The sequence below is a fragment of the Meriones unguiculatus genome, chromosome 11 (assembly GCF_030254825.1).
Source record: "Meriones unguiculatus strain TT.TT164.6M chromosome 11, Bangor_MerUng_6.1, whole genome shotgun sequence".
In the NCBI taxonomy this organism is placed as follows: domain Eukaryota; kingdom Metazoa; phylum Chordata; class Mammalia; order Rodentia; family Muridae; genus Meriones; species Meriones unguiculatus.
The window spans coordinates 99,906,162-99,928,832 of record NC_083359.1 but is presented as its reverse complement, the minus strand read 5'-3'; the positions used below and the strand labels follow the sequence as shown (position 1 = coordinate 99,928,832).

Here is a 22,671-nt window from a genome sequence, read left to right as displayed (position 1 = left end):
CCGCCCCTGCTCAGATGTGCGCCTGTCGCCTTTGAGGTCTCTATCTTCACCCCCCTCGGACTCAGGATGTGTCGGGGTGGCTTTGCGGAGCGCCGGGCTGGGCTGTTTGACCAACCTGGAGTAAGGTCTAGCACATAGCAGGGGTGGTAAACAGCGCCTTTGATGGTGACAGGAGCACAGCGGGCCAGGCTCGGCGCGGGGAGGGGGTGGGGGTGGGACCCGAGAGACCCAGGCGCTCCTGGGGGGCATTCTGACCCCGAAGAGGGGGCTCCGTCCAAAGCTGGCTCGCCCCCGAGGCGGCCCCTCCGGAGCAGAGCGGTTCTGGGCGTGTGGATTGGTGGTCGGACGGGCCCAGCGCATGGGCGGGGAAGGGACGGAGCGGCTGGGACTCTAGTTCGCGCCCCCCCTCCCTCCATCCCCTGGTCAGCGGAAGCGATTATTCCGGCGGGCGTCTGGCAGGGCTTGGGCGGGCTCGCGCCCCGAGGAGACGCGGCTTCCCCCGCACCCACGCCTTTGATGGCGCCGCCGCCCCCCTCCCCGGCCCCGGGCCGCTATAACTGCAGGCGAGCGGGGGTCGCGGGCAGTCTCCCGGAGCCATGGCCGCCGCAGGGTCCCAGCAGCTCCAGTTCGCGGAGGGCGCCGCTTTCCCCGCCTTCCCCGACGCGCACCCCGGAGGGCCGCTGCTCCCGCCCGCCCGGCTGCCCCCGGCGGCCCCCGGCCCCCGCGCCCCAGCGGCCACGCCGTGCTTTTCGGGCCGGGGCCCCGGACCCGCGGCGCACACCCCCGCCGGCCTGGACCCGCCCGGAGCCCCCAAAGGCGCGGCCGCCCCGTCGGCGCCGCAGCGGCGCAAGCGCACGGCGTTCAGCTCCGAGCAGCTGCAGTTGCTGGAGCTCGTTTTCCGCCAGACCATGTACCCCGACATCCACTTGCGGGAGCGCCTGGCTGCACTCACGCTGCTCCCCGAGTCCAGGATCCAGGTGAGTCTCGTTCGCAGATGAGCGTCCTGGGGAGTCACAGGCTTGTTGGGTCGTTGATTTGGGGGAGGAGGGCCAAGTTAGCCCCTTTGAACCTCACGATTCTAGACTACAAACTAGGGATGCTAGTGACAGCCTTGTGAGTTTGTCATTTGGGCTGGGAGGCGTGCTGACCCCTTGAAAGGTGCCAGCACGAAGGGGATGCGACATAGTTGGGTAATTGAGTAGTTGCATGCTTTTCCAGTGTCCCCTAAGAAGACAAAGGAGAGAGGTGCCGTCAGGAGTCTTCCTCTGGCTTTGGTTTTAAGTAGCAGAGCAGAGTTGGACCACTGGGTACCTTCAAAGCAACCAAGGAACTTCTTGTCACTTTGAAAAAAAATAGTGCAAAGCGAGTTTGTCTGAGATCGTTTAGATCCTAATCCTGGAGTTGCTAGGGGAAGCTGCCGTGTGTGTGTGTGTGTGTGTGTGTGTGTGTGTGTGTGTGTGTGTGTTTGTCTGTCTGAGACAGGTTCATGCTGGGTAGTCCAGGCTGTACTTGAATTCCACAATCCTCCTGCCGCAGCGTCCTGGGTGCTTGGATTACGGGTTCCCCCCTTCAACCCCCCACGCCCGGGTTTAGAAGTTTTCCTTCTTGACTGTTAGTCTGTGCTCAAGTGCAGTTTTATACGGGAGGCCTCATTTAATCCCAGGAGAGTGTGGACTTTTTCTGTTTTTACTTTTCCTGTACTTAGGGTGGTTATTCAACTGTCACTCCCCGCCCCCTCACTGTGTCTCACTGTGTAGCCCTGGCTGTCCCGGAACTCTGTAGACCAGGCTGGCCTCAGGGATCTGCCTGCCTCTGCTGCGGTTAAAGGAGTGTGGCACTACTCAACAGTTGTCACCACGGGCTTCCTAAGCAGGACACCTTCAGTATTTGTGGAGAAAGAGTAAAGAAATTTACCCACAGAAATGAGATTCCCTGAGGAAAAATGCCTACTTGGTTTGATGAGGGAGTGCAGACTTTCAAAAGTAGACTCTAAATAATTTTAATGTCTGTCACCAAAGCAGAGTAGCCTTGTTGCCCAAGGGCCGTGGACCTCTTTTCTCATTGCAAATGTCCCCATAGAGAGTGTAGACAGAAGCTACATTTGGTAGCACATGCCTGAAATCCCAGCACGGAGGAGGTAGAGGCAAAAGGGTCGAGGTACTCAAAGGCATCCTTGCAAGCCCAGGTTCCATAAGACCCTGTCCTTTTTGTTTGTTTTTTTGAGACAGGGTTTCTCTGTGTAGTCCTGGCTGGCTGTCCAGGGACTAACTCTGTAGACTAGGCTGGTCTCGAACTCAGATCTACCTGCCTCTGCCCCCCAACTGCTGGGATTAAAGGTGTGGGCCACAACCACCTGGCTGGGACCTTGTCTTAAAAAAAAAATGTGTGAAATAAACAAACAAACATATAAATAAACCAAGTATTAGCAAGTATAGATAGAACCAGGCACCGAGAATGGCCGGGAGGGTGTGGTGCCCTGAATACTAAACTATCAGCTCAAGTGCTTTCTGTAAACCACAGGCTCTGAGCAGAGAGCCACGGCTAATTAAAACTGGAATTTATATTCTTAGTTGTGAAGGAAGCGATAGCACAAGAACTCCAAGCCAGTCTGGGGATGTGGCTCTCTTTGCAGAGTGCTTGCCTTGTATGTGTGAAGCCTTGGGGTCTATCCCCGGCACTGTGTAAACCAGATGTGGTGGCGCAGCTCTGGGGAAGTGGAGGAAGAATCATATGGTCAAGGTCAAAGGTCATCTTTGGCTACGACCTGAGGTTGAGACCAGCACTGGCTGGACATGCTCTCTCAATCAAAGCCCAACCCAAAGAGCTGAGCAGTTTTTGTCTCCTGACCCCCAGGTGTGGTTCCAGAACCGACGGGCCAAGTCCAGGCGCCAGAGTGGGAAGTCATTTCCGCCCTTCTCCTCACAGCGACAAGTTTTCCTCCATCGCTCTGCCCCTGGGACTGAAGCAAGAAGTCTGAAGCCACAGCTGCCTCTGGAGGCAGATGTGAACTGCCTCCCGGATCCCAGCAGGGCCGGGGGTGGAGTCTGCGTACCGGGTTCCCAAGGTCAGAGTTTTGAGAATTATTCGCCCCTCTCTGAAGATAGCGGCTCAAAGTTGGACTCGTGGGAGGAGCACATCTTTTCTGCCTTAGGTAACTTTTGAGGATCCTGGGCGAGATCAGGATGCATCTGACTGGCATGGCCTTGCTAACTAACGTTGATGATGGACCGGGATCTTCTCTCGCGTGCAGGCCCCTCCTCCGCCACACTGAGCCGTCACCGGTGGCCTGCGCTCGGGGCTCCCCCGCCTCCCACCCAGGAAGCCCCGTGCCTCTCCAAGGCTGCACGTTTGACTTGTCCACACCCCCTGGGCCTTCTCACGAGGGCTATTCCTATTTTCTTCAGACCGACTGTTCAGAACATGTTTTCTTCGCAAGAGACGTCAGCTTGACTCAGTTTCCCTTTTCTCGGCAGATGCTGTCTTCTCATGGTCCTTCTAGGACCTACAACCTAGATTTCATGCACTCTAACCCGCACCAAGATTTATCACTTTTTTTTTAACTGAATCTTTGTTTTGTTGTTGACCTTGCTGTGTAACTAAGGATGACCTTCTACCTTTATCTTCCCAGTGCCGAGATTACAAGTGTGTGCCACCATGACTAGATGTTGCTGCTTTGTTTAAAATTGTCTATGATGTACAACGTAGATATCCAAACCAAGCTGTTTAACACATGCATGACCTCAGTCACCTTTCTTTTTTCTGTAATGACACTTAAAATCTATTATTTTAGCAACTTTCAAGTATATGAAATATACTATGAAATATCTTTCAAGTATATGAAATGTTGATATTACTCATAGCCATTAGCCATTACCGTGTATTTCTTCAGCTTCTCTAGCTGAAACCATGTATCCTAACCACCTGCCTCTCACTTGACTGGTTTTTTCATCTGGCCTGTTTTATACTCAATCAGTAAGGACATCATATTTAAGCTCTTTCAAGAGCCCCATGCTTCTCATACCCCATTTTTTTTCTTTTAATTACTCTATTTAGAAATTAGTAGCAGCCTCTGCTTATCAAATTATAAGATCCTTTCAAGCATGCTCCCAATAAATGCCATCATCTTATGCAAACCTTAAGATCATTTACCCACAATGTACTTCTCTGTCTCAGTCCTTCCTTTCTGGCTGGGACTCAGTGAAAAAGTCTCTTTCAAAACAGCTTGGGCACCCACCTTTCTGAAGCCTACACTTTTTCTAACTAATCTTAATTTTTATACCTGTTATTTTGACAACCGTTTTTCTTGGCACTTGTTGTTTCCTGTGCAACATTAGTGGATTATGGAAAGTTTCTCAGTGTTCTCATGTAAATTCCATTCAAATGAATCCTGTTCTCCCATGCCTCGGTGCACAGTTGCTGAGCACATCAGTGAATGGCCGAGAAAAGGTTTTGAAGGGAAGTTTCTGCAAATGCTGTGCATTGAGAATTTGAGTTAAAAACTTATTTGCCAGGCTGTCGAGATGGCTCGGTGGGGTGGACACGTTGCCCCCAAACCTGACAACCCCAGTTTGACCTCTAGGATGCACACAGCAGAAGGGAGAGCTCATTTTCTCAGGTTGTCCTTTGACTTCCACAAGTGTGCAGCGGCGCGCACACACACACACACACACACACACACACACACACACTAACGAAAGAAAAAAGCCCTTACTGTTTAGACTTTCCCATTGCTGTGGTAAGACACCAGGGCAACTTACAGAAGTGTTTAATTGGGCTTACGGCTACAGAGGGGCAGAGCCCATGATGGAGAAGTGAAGGCATGGCGGCAGGAAGAGCGAACATTGGAAAACAAGGAGGTAGAGTACTGGGGAGGGCAGGAGACTTCTGCCTTGAAGCCCGAACCCAAGTGACTACATCGTCCGCAGGACCACACCTCCCAATCCTTCCTAAATAATTCCACCAACTGGGGGCCATTGGACCACATAGCTCAACCGTGAGCTAGAGTAGCCGTTCTCGTTCAGGCCACCACTCTTAGCTTAGCTTGCTCAATGTACATAAGACTTATAAGTATTTTGGTTTACTTATTGTTTTTGTTTTTTCAAGACAGGGTTTCTCTGTAGCCCTGGCTGGCTTTGAACTCAGGGATCTGCCTGCCTCTGCCCAAGTGCTGGGATTCCAGGTGTGCCCCACCAGTGCCCGGCTCAGCTGTATTCTTAGGAGCAGGCTCTGCTGTCAACACAGCACTCAAGGACAGACAGTGCTACAAGATGAGGTCTGACTTAAGTGTAACAAGTGAGCTTTAAGCAATACACGATACAAATGTCAACACACTTACCTGCTTCTAGGCAGAGTATTAAACGAGCCTTCTGCTGGGTTCATACTAGAACAATAACTTACTTGCTTGGTGTTCCCACAGTGACTTAGTCACAGATGAAGAAAACAAACCGGCTGTCCCTAGTGTGAAACTGCATGGGGCTTCCCAAGATGGCTAGAGCTAGGCGCGGTGCAGCGTGCCTCAAGTCCCAGCTGCAGCACAGTGAGAATTTATCAAAAAACAAACAAACAAAAACCCGACAACAAAAACATAAACGATCTGGTGACTAATCTGTATTGCATCTCCTAAAAACTTAGTGGAAATTGTAATTCTTGAAAACATTAAAAAATTAAATTTTTTTTGAGACAGATTTTTTTCTATGTAGAACAAGGTTGCCTTGAACTCACAGAAATGCGCCTGCCTCTGCTGGGTCCCAAGTGGTGGGACTACAGGACTGCACCACCACACCTAGGTATAAAATTATTGCTTTTATCTATTTGTGTACATATGGGCTGGTCAAAGGGTAACTTACAGAAGTCAGTTCTTTTCTGGTACCATGTTGGTCCCGGGATCAAACTGAGAGCTAGCCTAGCCACCAAGCCCTTTCACCAGCTATCTCACCAGCTGAGCTATCTCACCAGCCCTCTGAAAACATTTTAAACAGAATTAACTATCACCTTGTATTAAAAAATGAGAATGCAGATATTGTTAAATTTCATAGATTGATTTATTTAGAATTACAAATATTAAGAATAAAAGCTTTATGCATTTCTTAATTAACATAACAGTTTAGCTAAATATAAACTCTGCACTATCGGTCTGCAGTGCCCAACACCAACAACAAACATGGAAGCATTTTCAACTATACAAAAAGTTCAAGGAAAATAATCTTATTTGTTTTATTATACATTAATATACAAAAAGTCTCATTTTATGAGACATCAAAGAATCAGAATCACCTCTATAGCTATATTTTAAACTCCAAATCTGAAAACAATTATATTTTGGCTTTATAATATTCTATATTAAAACAAAAATCTTAAAATACATACTTTTTACAAGATTATTTTAGGCAGTTTTTCCTAAAAAAGAAAAAACCAAACCAAGCCAAACAAGAAAACAAGTAAAACCAAACCTCCCTCTGTAATTCACGCTGGTCACATTCTTTCCTTATAAAATATTTTTATTTTATAAATTGTGTAATGTTGGATTTTAACCAGTAATCTGGTGTAAAGTTGTGCAAATAAACAAAAAATATGAAAATAGTGTGTTATCGCTCTTTTTTTTTAAAATAAATCTAACAATAGCACTTTTTGCCCTGAATCATGGAAAGGCATGCCAAGTCCACTTGCTGAAATCCAGCATTCCACAGTACAGTTCTTCCTGCTCCTTCATTTCCTTCTACCAATAAACAACAAAGCTTTTATAAATTATGATAAATTAAAATATTTATTATTATAAATTGATCTATAGAACCATGTCACACTGTCAGTGTATGTAACATATATTAAGTCCATGTTTCCCATCCATTCTCCGGTGGCTTCCTTAGCACAGGGCTTCACACTCTCACGATGTGTATCTGAAGCCTGACATACAATGATCAAGTAATACACTGGACCGGTGATTTTTCATGGGATTCCCACCTTCACGCACGGAAAGACCATGCTTCTTCATGCTCTGTCACAGGAGTCATCTGCATGTGCTGAGCAGAATTCATGCATGGAGAAAATAATGGTGAGCACACTGCTCCATGAGACAGTACGTTCAGAGAGTTTCAGGTTAAAAATATTTGCTGATAAACATGAAATATAAGCAACACTACTGCATCTGTGTAATAAAAGAACAATAAATAAATGCTGGTCAGCACAATGCTGGTTTAAGCAGCAGTTCAGTGTATTAAAAAGCCGTATGTGGACATGTAGAGCTCCCCTGCTCTCCAGCAGACAGGTTATCTGGTGTTGGAAGCTTAGGTCAAGGAAAAGGACTCCACACGGAGGTCTTGTGCAGCAGGGCACAGGTTTCCCGGGCTCAGTCTCTGTTGGTGTTGTTGGCTGCAAAGGCATGTAAGTTTCCCATCTGGCTCAGGCCACTCTGGATATGTGCAACATGGATTTCTACATTATTCTGAAAACAGCTAAAGAAAAAGAAAATAAGGTTAACTTCACAACATTTTTTAAAAAATTAAACTCATTACCACGGTGTGTGCCATGACATAACTGTTGCAGTCAGAGGATAATTTTGTGGAGTCTGTTTTTTCTCTCTTTTACTTGAGTTCTGGGGCCTGAGCTCAGGTCTCCGGGCTTGTATGGCAAATGTTTTTACCCACTGAGCCACCCTGACAGCCCTGCAACTCACTACTTTATTACTGTGTGCACATTGCGCATGCAGGCCCTGCACACACATAGTGGGCTATCTACCGTTATATGAGTTCTGCAGACTGAACTCAAGGGCCAGGATAGTGAGACAAGGGCCTTCCCCTGTTGAGCCATCTCAAAAACCTCAAGCTTTTTATGGGGGGTGGAGAGGCTGCATTTTAGTTAGTAAACAGCAGTTTCTTACAAGACAGCTAAGGAAATGCCTTCAGGGAAGGCACAGCCCTGTCTGAGCACTGGTGGGAAAGCATGCTTAGGAGCAGGGGAGTGCTGGGGATACTGAAGGAGAGGAGTCCCTGCTCTACAATAAACCTGAAACCAAATGGTATGTTCTGATGCCCTCATGTATACAGCTTATGTGAAATGTCTGTTCTGGCAACAGAATGCTATGTGAAAAGCGCTTTTAAATACATTTAAAGGATAAACAAATACACAAATACTTTACTAATAAGCAAATTTATTCAAACTACTAAGAATCAGCAGAAATTTAACATAAAATGATTATCATATAGCTTATAAATTACCTGATATTAGAAGCATCTATCGTATTCTTGATGTCATTTAATGAATCTGTGAGTGATTTGAATTCAAAGGAATTGAGGTCTCCTCCCTCTGCTAGACACTACAGGGGAAAAATGTTCCAAAATTTAGTTACATTTTAGCTTAAATATAGACATAAATAGGAACAAATACCGTTTTCTTAGCATAAAAATAAAACCATGAAGCTATTTCCTCTGAAATTTACCTTAATTTGTAATAAAATTGCAGTAAGCCTGGAGATTAAGTCCGTTAGATTTTCGTTTTCAACACAGGGCTGTCCCGAGGAGGAGTTGGCTTGCCGGACAATTTCCTGGGCTTCTTCCTCACACCTCCGTCTCATGTCTGTTGGCTGATCAGCAGGCTGGAGCCCCTGGTCTGGTGCAAGCTGAACACGGAGGAGTAGAACATGAGATACACCCTGACAAGGCTATGTGTATGTGGGCGTGAATGTGCCATGGCATAGATGTGGGGGTCAAAGGCCATGTGGGTGTCAGTTCTCTCCTTCTACTGCTTGGGACCTGGGTAAATATCCTTTCAGGTAGGGTATGTGACTGTCCATGTTAGACTGCACTTTCACGCTTCTGGCAGGAGCACCACAGTGTGATGCAGTCATTCTCTGCGAGTCATTACTGGAGGTTCCCTGTGTTCATCTGTCTCGTTACTAGTGAGATGTGTTTTTGCTCTGTTAAGTAATGAAGTATTTGCCAGATGTCCACATAGTAAAGATTTCCCCTTTCTAACTAGTATTCACGAAAAGACTTTGGGGCTACATAAAGCTCCTGTTCGGCATCACACGTTTCCTTACCAGTTTGAACATCCAAGGAGGCCCAATATTTGTATCAGTTGTTACTATGGTGGCTGTCAAATGTTATGTTTATTTATTTTTAATCTTGTCATCACCGTGTGAGTGTATTATATGCACGTGTGCATACAGTGCCTAAAGAGGCCAGAGGCATCAGCTCCCTGAGAACTGGAGTAATAGGTCGTTGTGAGCTGCTGAACTGAGGGCTGGAACTGAAGCCAGGTCCTCTGCAAGAGCAGTAAGTGCTTTTAACCATCGAGCCATATCTCTAGCCCCATGTCTTTTTTTTTTTTTTTTAATTTCAGTTTATTTACTTTGCATCCCAAGAATGGGCCCTCCCTCCTCTCCTTCTAGTACCACACTTCCCTTTCTTCCCTCTTCTCCTCTTCCTTCCCCCTAGAAAAGTGATTCCCTCCCTCCACCCGTTATCAACCCTCCCCAGCACATCATGTCACATTAGGACTGAGCATATCCTCATCCCCTGAGGCCCGGAAGGCAGCCCTGCCTGGGGGAAGTGATCTAAAAGCAGGCAATAGAGTCCATGTTTGAAATAGCCCTTCCCCCCCACTCAGCAGGCAGCCCACATGAAGTTTCTTGGTCATTCTCCACCTTTACTTTTTGAGACAAAGTCTCTCACTAAACTCAAAGCATATCAATTTCGCCAGGCTGGCTGGCCAGTAGCAATGAGCTTCAGAGATGCCCCTGCCTCTGTGCCTACTTCCCCAACCTGCCAGTAATAGGATCATAGCATTATACCACTGCACCTGACTTTTAAGTTGGTACTGAGGGTATGAACTCAGGTCCTAATGCTTGAGTGGCAGGCACCTTACTGACTGAGCCATTTCTGCAGCCCAAGTTGGCACTTTTAAAAGAACTTTCTCTCAAAAAGGAATAAATAGCATGTATTGATTCTGTTAATCTATGGACTCCTGGCTCTCTATTATGAAACTCAATTTGGCCAGCAGAACTCTATGATGAGTTCCTTTTTAAATGTCCACATAGTTTGGGGTACATTTTCCTGGCATAGTAACATGGTTCATACTCATCTTCTGCTCTTCCTGTCCTAGGTCCTGAGACTGCCTCTTCTCGAGAATCTCTACTTCCTCTTGGAGATAATGCTGGAAACAGATCTGGCTGTGTGGTTATGTTCTTTGCTGCTAGGTTCTCTCTGCCCCCAGGCTAGGCAGACATACACACTTTCTTATGCATCTTGTATGTACAAGCCGTGAATCCTCCCTGGCTTCCTGTACCAATCTAACACCTTAGGACCTCGCCTCTCTTCTCACAACTCCATTCTCCCAGTGAGAAACCTGGCTCCCATTATCCCCAATATACTCAGCCCTAGGAGTTTGGTTTTAGAACAAAGGTGTATGCTAAAAACACTTGGTTTCTGACATCTGTACCAGTCTGTCTTCTTTAGTGTTGTTTTACTACTGAAATATGGCCAGGCTTATCTCTTATTCTATTTACTTTTAGAGTTAACTTGTACTTGCTAGTTTTTCTCTTCAGAGTGTACTCTCTGTATGAGTGTAAAAATGTTTCTATGTGTATGCACATGTGTAAGGAAGGCCAAGTGTCCACCTCACTGCTTTCCATCTTACTTCCTGAGTCAGTCATCTAGACTGGCTGCACAGTGCCCAGGAACCCACCTGTTTCTGCTTCTCAAGCACTGAAATAACAAGCACAGGGATCGACATTTGTGCAGGAGGTACGCTACCAGAAGAGCATCCTCAGCCTCTTATTTTGCTCTGTCCTGGTTTTGGGTGCAGGGGCTCAAACTCAGGGCCTTGGACAAACTATGCAAGTATTCTACTCCCGAGCTGCACCCCAATCATGGTTTACTTATATTTGTTGGAGAAACAAACATTCAAGTACATGCTCTTCCTCCTGCCTCTCCTATACTATCCTGTACCCAAAGTAAGCTATGCTTTTATCTACTCTGTAGAAAGGATAGAAAGCAGATAAAAATGTACCATCCCTGCCCCACAGACACCCCCTATCTGTCTGTCTCTCTCTCTCATACACACTCCTGCTGGGTGGTGGCAGCACATGCCTTTAATCCCAGTACTTGGGAGGCAGAGGCAGGGAGTTCGAGGTCAGCCTGGTCTACAGAGTGAACTTCAGGACAGTCAAGGCTATACAGAGAAACCCTGTCTTGAAATACCAAAAACAAAACAAAACAACAAAAGCAAAACAAAACCCTAAGTTTTTAGCTGAAGCATATATAAATAACACAAAAATATCAAATCATAAAATATGAAAGTTATTGAGTTTTTACAAGTTAAACGTGCCTAAGAAGTCAGTGACTTAAGGGCTGCCTTGCAGAGAGCATGCCAACCAGCCCCACAGCTGGCTTGTGCTGGTGTCTAAACTCTGCAAATGGAATCATACAACTTTTAGTCTCTTCTGTCTGACTTTGTTCACGGAGTTGCAAAGTAACTGAATTCTTTAATTCCCATTTCAGGTAGCACTGCACTGCGCAATGACAGCACGTTTATTGATCCATCCTAGCATTTATGGGTATTTGCCGTTTCTGCTTTTTCTAAATGATTTCATTATTTTAATTTATGTGCATATTTTGGAAATATATATATGCCAAAGAGGGCATTGGAGCCCCCAGAATTGGAGGTATAAACAGCTATGAACCATGTGGCGGCTGGGAATCAAACCTGGGTCCTCTTGACCAGCAGCCAGTGCTCTTAACTGCTGAACCATCACTGCAACCCCAAGTTTCTGGTTTTTTAAATTTTATCTATTTATTTTGGCATCCAGTTTCTGATTCTGGGGAGTAATAGGGAATGAACTTTCTAGTATATTTCTTTCGGTAAATATGTTCATCTGTCTCTGTCTATTAAGGAATAAAATTGCCCAGTCATAGCACTCAAGTTTCTTATTTAAGTTGATTCTGTACTTCAAGAGCTTTGTGAAAATCAATTCATTTCACTTGAGTAGCAAAGAGGCCTACTCAAATGCCCATTGACTACACTACAACTGATGTGTAAGCCTCATCTTCATGTGCTATTTTGTTATGGAAGTCTCTTAAACCCTGTGGTCTATACTTTTTCTCAATAGATGCTCGTCAGATACTATTCTAGTAAACTTCTTTACTAGAATAAGTCGCTGATAGACAGGTAGCAGGCAACAGGGAAGAAGGAATAAATAATTACGAAGCAAAGCATAGAGACATACGCCTGAAATCCCAGCACTTAGGAAGCAGAGGTGGGAAGACCAGCCTGGGCTGTAGAGCAATACTGTATCATTAAAACCAAGGCACTGCCGGGTGGTGGTGGTGCTAGGTGGTGTCCTAGCACTCAGAGACAGAGGCAGGCAGATCTCTGGATTTGAGGCCAGCCTGGTCTACAGAGTAAGTTCCAGGACAGCCAGGGCCACACAGAGAAAGCCTGCCTTGAAAAACAAAGAAAAAAACCAAAAACTACTCCCCCCCCCCACCAACCAAACAAATAAAACCAAGGGATTAGTAATGTAGCTCAACGGCAAGGAACTTGCCTAGAATATGCAAAAGCCCTGGTTATACCATTACCAGAAACATTAAGAGGGTGCAGGGGTTAGGGGTGGGGTATAAATGAGAATGAATGGCTAAGGAACAGGCATGGGTAGCCACAATTCATTCTCTCAGTTCAGTTCAAGTAGACAGACGTCTTCATCAATGACAGATTTCTGGGACTTGCCAATATGGTGATTAGAATCTCCTAAAACAAACAGAGGGGGCTTTGCTAACACAGCTTCAAAGAATGCAAAAGCAGAGGCACTCTAAATCCATCACAATAATTTAACACTTACTCTAGAGTAAGAGCTTCAAATTTAGGTGACAGTTGAACTACTCTACTCATTTATAATCATATGTGAATGAAAAATTTCAAAAACTCCTGTGACCTACGCACCTAAAATCCAGGATTCACAGCTAAGACACAGTTGAAAGGAGGAAGAAACAAAATAATACAGGGCATGATTTCTGAGAACACATGTTGTTTAAAAAAGGAAAGGAGTGCCTGGTGAGATGGTTCGGTGCTTTAGAGCATTGTTGTTTTTGCAGAGAATTCAGGTTTGGTTTCCAGTACTCACATGGTGACTGACAATCACCTGGAACTCCAGATCCAGGGTACCCAAAGCCCTCTCTGATTTCTGGAGGCACTGGCCATACAAACAGTGCACATATCTACATGCAGACAAAACACTCATACATGTAAGTAAATTTAAGGGAGGAGGCTGGAGAGATGGCTCGATGGTTAGGGGTATTCGTTGCTCTTGCAGAGGAGCCAGAACCCCATGGTGGCTAATAACGATGTGTAACTCCAGTTTCAGAGGATCTGACACCTTCTCCAGCCTCCAATGGCAGCAGGCATACACATGGTGCAGAAACATATGCACAGGCTGACATCCATACATTAAAAAAGAATAAAAAAATCAAAGTAAGCAAGCCAAAGTATGGTTTTGGGATAGTGGAATTAAGGTAACTGTTCTGGTAGTCATGATGGTGCATGTCTGTAATTCTAGCAAGTGGGCTAGAGGAGGCTAAGGCAGAAGAATTATGAGTTGAAGGCTGACTATGTGGCAAGATACAGTCTCAAAAAACAAAACAAGGGATTAGAGAAATGATACATTCAATGAAGTGCTAGCCATGCAAACATGAGCACCTGAGTTTGATCTTAGCATCCACGTAAGAAGCAGGCATGGCTGTATGTGTTTATAATCAGTGTCGTAGAGGCAGAGGCCTAATTAGTGAGCCCTGGGTCCCAATGAGGACCCTGCGTGATAAAAAACTGTAGACAGTTCCTGAGGAATGATACCCGAAACTGACTACTGACTCTGACAAACACATGTATAACATCAAAACACAAAAGATAATTATTTTTCTGGATTTTTGAATTCTAAGTCTTTATTTTTTTTTTTTTTTGGTAAAGTGAGATCATTTATAAGTTAGTAATTGAAAATTGGTAATTTACTGTGATAAAATACCCTTTTAACACTGATAAGAGTGAATATATATGCAAAATTCAGTCCTGCTAAAAGACCTTTTAAAGACAACTGGTTTAGCTTAGAGCCTGTAAGAAGTGAAGGTAAAAGCATTAATCTTCAAATAACAAGGAAGGGAGAGTAACACAAATCAGGCTGGGCATGATGGCACACACCTTTAATCCCAGCATAGGCTATGGCAGAGGCAGGTGGCTCTCCGAGTTGGAGGCCAGCCTGGTCTGCGCAGTAAGTGCCAGGTCATCTATAGCTACATAGCAAGACCCTGTCTCAAAAAGCAAAAAAAAGAGAAAGCAATAAAAACCACTTACCTCATAGCAATACTGTTGAACTTTATGCAAAACTTTGTTTAGGTCCTTGTTCAACTGCTCAAGTTCTAGGACAATTGTTGCATATCTTCGTTGAAATTCAATGCCAATGGGCATGGAATATGATTTCTAAGGAAAAAAAAAGCTTTTGATCAAGTTTTGCAATCAACAAATTGCATTGTTAGCAATGCAATTTCAGTAATCTAAGGTATCTAAAACAACCAGCAGGTCATTACACTAGCCTATAGTCAACGACACTCTTCTTACGTGATGGCGTAATGTTGGGAGATGGTCCTTGTTCTGAGGAATGCATGCTCTCTGCTATTCACTTTCCTCCTTTTAGTATTAATTTGTTTGTTTTACATTATGAGTGTGTGTATGTACATGTAAATGCCAATGCCCATGGAGGTCAAAAGTATAGGAACCCCTGCAGCTGGAGTTACAGGTGGCTGTGAGCTGCTCAGTGTGAACGCTAGGAATTGCACTCTGGTTCCCTGCAAGAGTAGTCTTCACTCTCAGCCATCTCTCTAGCCCCACTTACTTCTTTTAGTGGAGATTTTATACACAGAGAATGAAGAAATGAAGAAAACAGCCCTCTGACATCAGAGATGAAGCTCCAGGGCTGGGTGTTTGCCCTCTGGGCTCCATTCTTCTTTTGATCCAGTATTTCTACACTATGCCCCAAGAGAAAATGGTAAATGTGTAATTTGTTTTTTGATTCTACAGGAGGTTATAATTAAGAAATTGTCTTGAGTTTCAGAGGAGATTTTGTACTTTGAAACAGTGTTGAGACTGTGAAGGACTAGGGGGAATTTTGAAGTTGGTCTAAATTAATTTTGTATTGATATGGCTATAAGGCAATGGGGATACAGAAAGTAGAAAGTAGTAGTTTGAATGAGAATGTCCCCCAGAGGCTCAGATGTTTGAATATTTGGTGGCACTGAATAGGGAAGTTTAAGAGGTTCAACCTTGATGGAAGAAATGTGACACTGGAGGTAGACTTTTAAGAGTTTCAAGACTGTATGCCATTTCCAGGTAGCTTTCTCTACTTTGTGCTTCTGGCTGAAGATGTGAGCTCTCAGGTTCCTGCTCCAAACACCAAGATGGAATATAGAAAAGTAATGTCACAGGGCTGGGGTACAGCTTAAGAACAAAGTGTTGGCTAGCATATGAGAGGGCATGGGTTCAATTCCCAATATAGGGAGAAAACAAGTTTTGTTTTTGATACAGTCTTACCATGTAACCCTGGCTGGCCAAGAATATACTATGTACTAGGGTGGCCTTGAACTCGAGATCTGCCTGCCCTTACCTCCTGAGTGCTAGAATTAAAAGCATGTGCTATAGTGCCTGGTGGTTATCATCTTGTTTTTCCCAGACAGGGTTTCTCTGCGTAGCCTTGGTGGTCCTTGATTTGCTTTGTAGACCAGGCTGGCCTCAAACTCACAGAAATCAGCCTGCCTCTGCCTCCCCAAGTGCTGGGGTCATAGGTGTGCGCCACCACACCTGGCTATCATCTTGCTTTTTAACGTTTCTGTTTTAACTTAAGTTTAATACAAAACTGCACAACATATACAATTCAATAGATTATTGCACAGTAAACACAACTGTGTAAAACACAAGTTTGTAAAAAGCTAAACATGCTAAGAGAAATAAAAACAGCTATCTATGCAAAGATTAGTAGAGGAATGTTCACAGCAGCTTTAGAGAAACGAAAACTTGGAACATTCCCAAGTGCTTATCTATAACTGAATGGATAATCTGTGGCACAATCACAAAATGGGATGCTACTCAGTAGTAAAAAGGAAGCTGGAGGTGCAGCCCAGGGGTGTAAGCGCAAGATCCTGGATTTGATCATTAGCACTGAAGGAAACAAAGCAGCTATGCATTCTGAATCTTGTCACGAAGTGTGTGTATCTCAAATCTGGTGTGCAGAAACCAGGCATGAAAAAAGCTCATACAGACTGTATGACTATTTATACAATATTCTAGAAAATGCAAACCAATCCTAACCCATGGTGTCAGGCAGCGTATCAATGGCTACCTAGAAATCAGGGAGAGGTTACCAAAGAAAATTTTAGAATAGCAGGAAGCACTTCTCTTTTTTAACAGAACATATGGTAACGTTTCACAGACATATGATCAAATTGTAAATTTCAAGCAAGTACAGCTGACTTGAGCATCAATTCTATCTCAAGAAAATTAGGGAAACTAGTTGGGTGGTGATGGTGCATGCCTTTAGTCCGAGCACTCAGGAAGCAGAGGCAGGAGGATCTCTGTGAGTTTGTGGCCAGCCTGGTCTACAAAGCAAGTTCAGGACAGCCAAGGCTACACGGAGAAACCCTGTCTCAAAAAACAAACAACCCCCCCCATAAAAAACACTTTTTTTTTTTTGCCTTATCTGGCTAATAAAATCTTTGTCAAGTTAATTTAAATATGACAACTTAGCTAGCTTATTCCGAAGCACTTTTGAAAAGCTCCGTCATTACAACTGCCTTAGTGAGGTGTAGTCACTAGTTCTAGGAATGCTGCACTCATGTAAATGGTCCAGGAAGCTGGTTCATCCATTCATCCTGTGCAGTTGTACAGTCAGTGGTCTTATGGGTAAGGCACTGTATCCCTCTGCTGATTAGTAGCACATATTCAATATATTAAGAAAAAGTGAAATCCAACAGCACTATGACAGCATACTGCAAGCCAGGTGTGGTGGCACGTGCTTCTACTCCAGCACCAGGAGGCAAATGCAGGAGGATTGTCAGAAGTTAGAAGCCAGCCTCGTCTACATAGTACACTTCAAACCAGCCAGAGTCACAGCAAGACCTGGTCTCAACAAAAACAAACAAACAAGCCACAAAGTTTTCTTTTTCAGAAGGCATTTAAAAAAAAAATTTTTTTATATATTTTATATATAAAGGCCTCACCATTTTAAAATTAGACAGGTAAACAAAGGGAAATTAATCCTTAAATCCTTACCAGCTTTTCTGCTTCTGTGTTCATTTCCCTTAATTTCTTGATATGTTCTTTTTTAATCATGAGAATTTTTGATAATTTAGTCTGTAGACAACAACAACAAACGTTTTGGAATAAACAGACATTCAGGTGTATCAGATTTCCAGTTTTCGCAGAGACGTTCTAATGGTACATTTTAGTGCCCCATTATAAATACGGTAAAGCATTTTATTTTATACATGTGAATATTAAGCAAAAATACTGTAACTCAGCACAGAACATACAATCTCAGCACTCAGTGTACTGAAGCAGGAGGATCATAAGTCTGAGGCCATTCGAGGCTACACAGCAAGTTCCAGGCCAGTCTCGTCTACACAATGAGACCTGACTTAAAAACACCCTATAAAAGAAAATATTATTTTAAAATCTACCATAATCAGAGGTGGTGCGATGGCTCAGCTGGTAAAGGCATGCGCTACCAAAGCCTGACCACCGGAATTTGATTTCCACAAGGTGAAAGAAGAGAACCAACTCCCCCTTTTGGTTTGGTTTTGTTTTTCCAGACATGGTTTCTCTGTGTAGCCTTGGCTCTCCTGGAACTTGCTTTGCAGACCAAGGTCATCCTTGGCTACTAAATAATCTTGGAATCTATACATTTTCATTCTAGCCATTAGGTTAAGGTATAGGAAGTCCTAAATTTAAAATATGAAATAACCTCTTGGGATTTCAATATTTTTCTTCTGCTTTAGTCTCACATTTATGTACAATCGGTACCTTCACTTCTTAAAATTATTTTTTTTCCTTTGGTTTTTTAAGACAGGATCTCTGTGGAACCCTGGCTATCCTTGAACTCACAGAGAATCTACCTGTTTCTGGCTCCTGAGTGCTGGAAGTAAAGAAAGGTGTGTGCCACCATCACCCAGCTCAAAAAAACAAAACAAAAACAAAAACACTCCAGAGATCCGTCTGCCTCTGCTTCTGCCATGATTAAAGGTGTGCGCCACCATAGGCCAGGAAAAAAAAAATATATATTTTAAAATGACTATTTTAGAATAAAATATTATTTTCAAAAAGGAAAAAAAAAACAAACCTTGAAACAGTATTAGACTATGACTTAATCAAACTGTAATCTCTCTTTTCCTGTTGTGTAAGGTCAAGAGTCTAGCTATTAGCTCAGGCTGGCTTTGAACTCATGAGCACCCTACCTCTGCTTCCCATGCTTACTTCACTGAATCTGGTTTTATTTAATCTAATTTTCAAAACCAATTGCTCAAACCAAGCATAGTAACACACATCTTTAATCTCAGCACATGGAGGCAGAGGTAGGCAGATCTCTGAAAATTCTAGGACATGCTGGTCTACATAGTTGAGTTTCAGGACAGCCAGAGCTACATAGTAAGACCCTATCTCAAGGACAAAAAAAAAAAAAAAAAAAGTAACTCATTACTTTTTTTCTTTTTCTTTCTCTCCTGGACTTACTTTGTAGACCAGGCTAGCCTCAAACTCAGAGATCCACCTGCCTCTGCCTCTCTGAGTGCTGGGATTACAGCTCATTACATTTTTAAGAGTCAGACTATTCAGAAAGACTGTTACATATTATGCTTTTATACTTTAGTTTAGACTTAGATTTCTCAGTGTCTAATCCCTAGGTACATCATAAGTAAACAGCAGTTTCTCAGACCAAAAAAAAAAAAAAAGAGAGAGAGAGAGAAAAGAAACAAAACAAGGAAGACCTCAAATTATTTTTTTCTATTGTAACTTTGTTTTAGAACTTTTTGAAAACAGCAGAGCCCTGAAAACCTACACAATGACTGAAAGAATAATACATAAAAATGTTTGACCCACAGAAAGACTCCAGTTTTAACAATACCAAAGACATTCAGTTTCCAAGCATCAAAAGCATTTGGAGCAACTCACCACCTGGATAAGGAATTCTACTGGAAAGCCTCCCAATGTCTCCGTGTCAGAGCCAGAAATTTTACTTCTCCACGGTGACTGTCCTAATAAAGGGTCACTATCCTGAGGGACAGAAGGAATCATCTAATCACTGACAGTATCATTAGATAAAGTGAAAGTTCTGCTTAATTACAATTACAATTACAATTAAAATACAATAACAAATACTTCTAGAATTTGAGCAACAATTTACTTATTTTAATAACTACCAATAAGCTCAAAATAATATAGGTAGCTCAAGTCCTGAAGTACCTGTAAGGTGTGCTTCATGAGAACACAGCTTATATTCACAATAGCTATGTTACTCAGTGCATTTCTATACTACTTACTGTAATTGGTGACTGGAGAGGAGGGGTATAGTGTAACCGTGGGGGTGTCATAAAAAATCGAGAAGGCCGCTGTTTTTGTCCAAAGGCAGCAATTGGCATTGTCTCATGAGGCTCATTACTCTTTGAAAAAAAGAATAATCCGTAAATCTTGGAGAATTTGTAAGCATTGTAGTACTGTATATCAACTTGAAATATAGCATCTTGGGGGCTGGAGTGATGGCTCAGTAGTTAAGAGCACGGGCTGCTCTTCCAAAGGACCCGGGTTCAATTCCCAGCACCCACATGGCAGCTCACAACTGTCTATACCTCCCAATTCTAAGGGATCTGACACCTTCACACTAATGCACATAAAATTAAATAAATTATATAAAAAAAAGAAATATAGCATCTTACCAGTCCAGATTACAGTTAGTTTTAAATTTTATTTACTTATTTAGCATCTACAGTCTATAGGACAAGCATTCTACCATTGAGCTGTATCTTCAACAGTTGTTATTTATTTAAGAAGCATGTAAGGCTGGGGATGCAGTCCTGTGGTTCAGTGATCACTAAGCACTGGATTCAATCCAAACCCAAAATACACTCATGATTGTGAACACAAATATGTGAGCACACACACACACTTTCATGAATGCATGCATAATTTCCACAACTTTACAAAACTCAAGACTGATAAGTACTTCAGCAGGCTAATGTGTATTAGACATCAAAACACCCAGATTTTAGTCTCTGTTTGACTGACCAACAAGAACCCCCAGCTTTAGAGCCTTGAATAAGTTAATGAATATTGTGGCAATTTTACCATGTAAAAAGTGAAGGTATTGGGCTACTCAGTGGGTACAGGCACCTGCCACCATGCCTGAAGATCTGAGCTAAATTCCTGGGAGTCTCATGGTGGGAGGAGAGAATGATACCCACAAATTGTTCTTTGACCTCCCAACAAGTGCTGTAGTGTATGTGAGCACATGCCATCCCCATATACACAGACACACTAAATAAAAATCTAATTTAAAGCTGGGTGGTGGTGGCACATGCCTTTGATCCCAGAAGCTGGGAGGCAGAGTCAGGCAGACTTCTGTGAGTTCAAGACCAGCCTGTTCTACAGAGTGAGTACCAGGACAGCCAGGGCTACACAGAGAAACCACGTCCCGAAAAACCAAAGGAAAAAAAATAGGTATTTTTAAAAAGTGAAGGTACCAATTTTACATAAATGTGAGACTAAAACAGGAGAAAACTACTGAAAAACCAAGAGGTTACTTCATATTTTAAATTTAGGACTTCCTACACTTTAACCTAATGGCTAGAATGAAAATGTGTAGATTATTTAGTCAGAAACAATCATTCTGTTACAGTAAAGTGTTGTATGAATAAGGCACAAGGGAGGGACCCTAGCTTTTGGAAACAAAACTTAAGTACAGTTCTCCAGGGATCTAGTATACATGTTTAGGAAATCCCAAGGATCTGTTCTTTGGATTGAAACCTTGATTCTCTCATAAAAGACAATTTATAAGAAAATACTAAAGTAATTAAAAGGCACAAAATACAAATATACTATAAAACACCTTAATTTAATAAGATATTACTCACAAGAACTTCATAGTCAGGAATGGTGTGAGTCCCAAGCCCTGTCCTATCGAAGGTTACTCTATAAGTAGCATTAAGAGTGTCCACAGCATCTATCTGACCAGTAAAAAGACCGTCATGAACGCCACGTAATCGTGCTGAGAAAAGAAACAAAGGCATTGTCATATTTAGGACATGCAAAGAATTATCAAATGAAACTGTTCTAAGCATGTAGCTTAAACCATAAAAAGCACAGTGTCACTGTCTATTAGTTTTAACATGACTGTGTACTTTGTTTTTAATGCTTAGAGAATTAAAGTTTTTAAAACAAAACAAAACTGAAATGTTGGTTCTTTGTTTAGTATTTATTTAGTATTCTGCCTGCATGTGTGCCTGCATGCCACAAGAGAGCACCAGCTCTCACTATAGATGGTTATGAGCCACCATGTGGTTGCTGGGAATTGAACTCAGGACCTTTGGAAGAATAGCCAGTGTTCTTAGCCTCTGAGCCACCTCTCCAGCCCCTGAAATGTTGATTCTTAATTCGACACGTAAATGAAATGATATAGCTACCAAACAGACTAAATAAAGAAAAGACTGCCATTCAGAGTATAAGCCCCTAACACTAGTAAAAGAACTCTGGATATCTTCTTGAAACAGGGTTTTCTCAGTGTAGTCTTGGCTGTCCTGGACTCACACTGTAGACCATGCTGGCCCTGAACTCACAGAGATCTGCCTACCTCTGCCTCCCTGAGTATTGGGATTATAGGTGCATGCCACCACACCTGGGTCTAGACATCATACTTTTAAGTGACATGTTAAGAGTAGTTTATTTTCAACTTTAACTAGGCTCTCATGTTATCCCAGGCTACTCTCAGCTTTGCAAACTCCGAGTGTTATCCTTGTGGAGATGAGTGACCAGCTAGCAAGAATGTGACAGGGAGAATTCAGAGACTAGGGAGAAATAAAGACTGAAATCTTCTCATTCATCTCTGGCTAACTGGGCAACTATGCAAATGGGCAGGAAAGACCCACAGGAGCCTGCAGAAAGTAAAAGTTAAAGACTTTAAAGCCAGCAGCAATTTGCACAAGTCAATGTGAGGTCTTTTTTCAAACTTCTGCCCACATCAGAGGCTCACCACTGAACTATAGAGAGGCACAGGGGCCACACCTTGAGAATCAGGGTTAAAAATAAGCATTAAAAAGCTGAGAAGATGCAAAACTTGAAAGATGACTGAATGGTTGAAAGCACCGATTCTAGAGGACCCAAATGTGGTTCCCAGCATCCTGTGGTTACATATAACCATCCTTAACTCCAATTCTAGAGGATCTGATGGCTTCTTCTACTCTGCATACACTTGGTACACAGACACACATGTGGGCAAAAGAATCATATACACTGAATAATAATAAAAGAAAAAAAAATAAAATGAAGACAGAGCAATAGCTGCAAAGGTAAACTACTATAGCAAATTCAATCATACTATACAACTACAATATAAAGTTCCCACAGTATCACATTTTCAGCCAAAAATTATACTAGATATGT

At 43.1% G+C, this 22,671-nt stretch overlaps 2 protein-coding genes across 8 annotated transcripts in view; one reads left to right on the top strand and one right to left on the bottom strand.

The window, feature by feature from the left end:
- The first annotated feature begins 596 nt into the window (after window positions 1-596).
- On the top strand, window positions 597-6,028 carry Mixl1 (Mix paired-like homeobox). 2 transcript variants are annotated; one of them, XM_021654924.2, is made up of 2 exons: window positions 597-977; window positions 2,854-6,028. In XM_021654924.2, exons 1-2 carry the CDS (start codon window positions 597-599, stop codon window positions 3,160-3,162), a joined length of 690 nt encoding a protein of 229 aa, XP_021510599.1. In that variant the 3' UTR covers window positions 3,163-6,028. The 2 variants fall into 2 exon arrangements, with proteins under 2 accessions (XP_021510599.1, XP_021510598.1); XM_021654923.2 differs by having other exon boundaries at window positions 2,830-6,028.
- The window catches only part of Lin9 (lin-9 DREAM MuvB core complex component), a 42,801-nt gene continuing 26,149 nt past the window's right edge, over window positions 6,020-22,671 (bottom strand). For all 6 annotated transcript variants that reach the window (XM_021654920.2, XM_060364816.1, XM_060364814.1 and 3 more), the window contains 8 exons: window positions 21,147-21,280; window positions 19,560-19,679; window positions 19,192-19,293; window positions 17,299-17,379; window positions 14,332-14,457; window positions 8,432-8,611; window positions 8,211-8,308; window positions 6,020-7,448 (listed from right to left, as the gene is read on the bottom strand). In XM_021654920.2, the coding sequence (XP_021510595.1) occupies window positions 7,343-7,448; window positions 8,211-8,308; window positions 8,432-8,611; window positions 14,332-14,457; window positions 17,299-17,379; window positions 19,192-19,293; window positions 19,560-19,679; window positions 21,147-21,280 (947 nt within the window). In that variant the 3' untranslated portion in view covers window positions 6,020-7,342. The remainder of the gene's footprint in view (window positions 7,449-8,210; window positions 8,309-8,431; window positions 8,612-14,331; window positions 14,458-17,298; window positions 17,380-19,191; window positions 19,294-19,559; window positions 19,680-21,146; window positions 21,281-22,671) is intronic.